General features: G+C 40.2%; 1 protein-coding gene across 1 annotated transcript in view; it reads left to right on the top strand.

Moving 5' to 3' along the window:
* The window catches only part of LOC109518650 (DNA topoisomerase 2-beta-like), an 11,268-nt gene extending 9,867 nt beyond the window's left edge, over positions 1 to 1,401 (top strand). The window contains exons 3-5 of the mRNA XM_019874656.1: positions 537 to 540; positions 843 to 1,011; positions 1,156 to 1,401. Coding sequence (XP_019730215.1) covers positions 537 to 540; positions 843 to 1,011; positions 1,156 to 1,309 — 327 coding nt within the window. The 3' untranslated portion in view covers positions 1,310 to 1,401. The remainder of the gene's footprint in view (positions 1 to 536; positions 541 to 842; positions 1,012 to 1,155) is intronic.
* Positions 1,402 to 2,493: the final 1,092 nt, after the last annotated feature.

Here is a 2,493-nt window from a genome sequence, read left to right as displayed (position 1 = left end):
AAAGTTTTTTAAATCTTGTTTGTTCACAACATAATTTGATAAACAGTGGCCGCCATGTTTTCGGATGCGCAATCCATTCTGGGATGATGAGGTGATATGGTTGCTGCCCACATTGTTGCTCTCTGCTCAGCAAAGCAAAACATTGTAAACCACTTCAAAATGCCACACTGCGTGTTTTTTGTTTTTTTTGGGACGTAATCTTCAAACAAAGGGGAATAAAGGAAGCGAGGTATGAGTCCATAGCTTTCCGAAAGGAAATTAGTTAAGAAAGCAGTGGCAGGATGTGATTGGAAGAGTCCACCTGCCCCAAGTCCTGCAGCTGTGCTCTCGTCATTTTAGCTCAGGCGCACTTGAAGCCTTCATCGTTCTCAGCTCAGACAGATGATTTTGGGCACGTAACTGGACCATGCTTCTTCTTCTGCACCTGCAACTACCACTGGCCACCAGCCACCAAATCCGCAACGGAGGAAACAATTAATATTAAATGCCAGTCATCAGCTTGGCAGAAACATGCCTGTCCAATGTGTCTGCCGCAGTCTGGTTTTCCATTGAAAAGCCAGAATGGAGGAGCTCACCACATCTGAACAGATTGCTGTGACTGCTAAAAAGGAAAAAAATAAAGCACTAAAATGTTATGTCACATTCCAGAATGCATTGCGACATAAAATGCAATGATGATGTACATGCAAATAAAGTTTCTACAAAAAGTATCAGAATCATCTTTAATTTTTTTAAACTGGAAAAAAATCCAAATGAATTATATAGAACAAACATGTCATGACAGTCTGGGGTTCTTTTAAAAAGTCTTAATTTGACTTAATCTGTTTGTTATGCAAACTCAGATGAAGAAAGAAAATATCTTTTCATCGTGGACTTGTGTCTGTCTGAGCACACCCTGATTGCAATTCAATTAAATAGCATACCTTTTGAAATTCTTCCTTCCACAGTCAATGCAGCAGATAACAAACAGAGGGATAAAAACATGAGTGCCATTAAGATCAACATTGACCCGTAAGTACAATGTTGCATTCGTTTTCTTTTATCTCATGGAGAGAGATGTTTGTTTTGGACAACATTGTCTGAAAATCATTGACATTTTTCATTCTGTCCTAACTTGTTGTACTCATTAATTTTCCTCTAATCCACTTCCACCAGTGAGTCCAACACCATCTCTATCTGGAACAATGGGAAAGGAATACCAGTGGTGGAGCACAAAGATGAGAAAATGTATGTCCCAGCCCTAATTTTTGGTCACCTGCTCACCTCCAGCAACTATGATGATGATGAAAAGAAGGTCACAGGTGAGTAGAGGTCAGAGATGACACTAGGCCAGGGCTACTCCAATAAAAATCAGAAAGATCTGCAGATAGATGTTTCGATGAGTCCCAGGTCTATTGTTCAATGTCTTTCAGGCCACATAGTTGGAGTAATATTGTCACGTTCAAAGCAAAAAATAAAATTTTCATTTAAAAGGCAAAGTTGCAAACTGAAATCAAATGTTTTCATTTTGGCATACATTTTTATCTGTCCAGCCATCCATTTTCTTTACCGCTTGCTGGAGCTTAATCCCAGCTGATTTTGGGTGAAAGGAGTACTCCAAGCACTTGGTTGCAAGCCAATTGCTATTTTAACTCATTCAATCCCCATGACGTATAACTACGTCTTAAAAACCCACTACAACTGCCTACCCATGACGTATTTAAACATCTTTTTTTGGGGGGGGGGCGACATAGTGTGCAGAAGGGTCTGACACAGTCTCTCAGCATCAGTCTTGTCTGCATTGTAAGTCATTTAAAATCTCTCCAGCAGGTGGTAGCGTGTGTTAAAGGATCAGCCAGGATCATGTTGCAAAACAAGTGGAAGAAATTGGGGACGGCGGAGCATGGGTGGGGTCGTGGAGTTGGATCTAGCGCAGGGGTGGGCCAACGTTTTGGCTCGGGGGCCACATTGATTTCTAAAATTTGACAGGCGGGCCGGGTCAGCACAAGCTACTGTACATATGAAAAACTGCATATGTTGACAGTCCATACCAAACATCAACAGAACAAAAGCATTATTGTATTAACATATAACCATACTTTTTTTTTAATGAGAACAGTGAAACAACTATGGTATATATCCTGTATGAACGTCCAAGTATGTTAACAACATACATGTGTGACAACACAAGCAACAAAGTGCAACAATATATTGCCCAAAAACTGTTTATCACACAAAAACTTCAGTATACAGTACAGGTATATGAACAAAATATAGTATAAAAAATTAGGACTACAGTGAAACTCCTCTACAACGAAACCTACATGGGCGATAATATCCCCTAATGTGAAAAAATCTTCATGCATTAACACCATGCCCACTCTCCTGCCCCCCATTCAACGAAAAAAGACCCTTTTGCGTTACATGAAATCTTTTTTTCTGCTCTTGCCTCGCGAAGAGATTCACTACAACAAAGTCTAATCCAACAGCGACCTCTACTGCTTCGTTCGGAAA

The sequence above is a fragment of the Hippocampus comes genome, unplaced genomic scaffold (assembly GCF_001891065.2).
Source record: "Hippocampus comes isolate QL1 unplaced genomic scaffold, H_comes_QL1_v1.1 scaffold208, whole genome shotgun sequence".
NCBI lineage: Eukaryota > Metazoa > Chordata > Actinopteri > Syngnathiformes > Syngnathidae > Hippocampus > Hippocampus comes.
The sequence above is the reverse complement of the archived record's forward strand: the minus strand, read 5'-3'. Positions and strand labels throughout refer to the sequence as shown.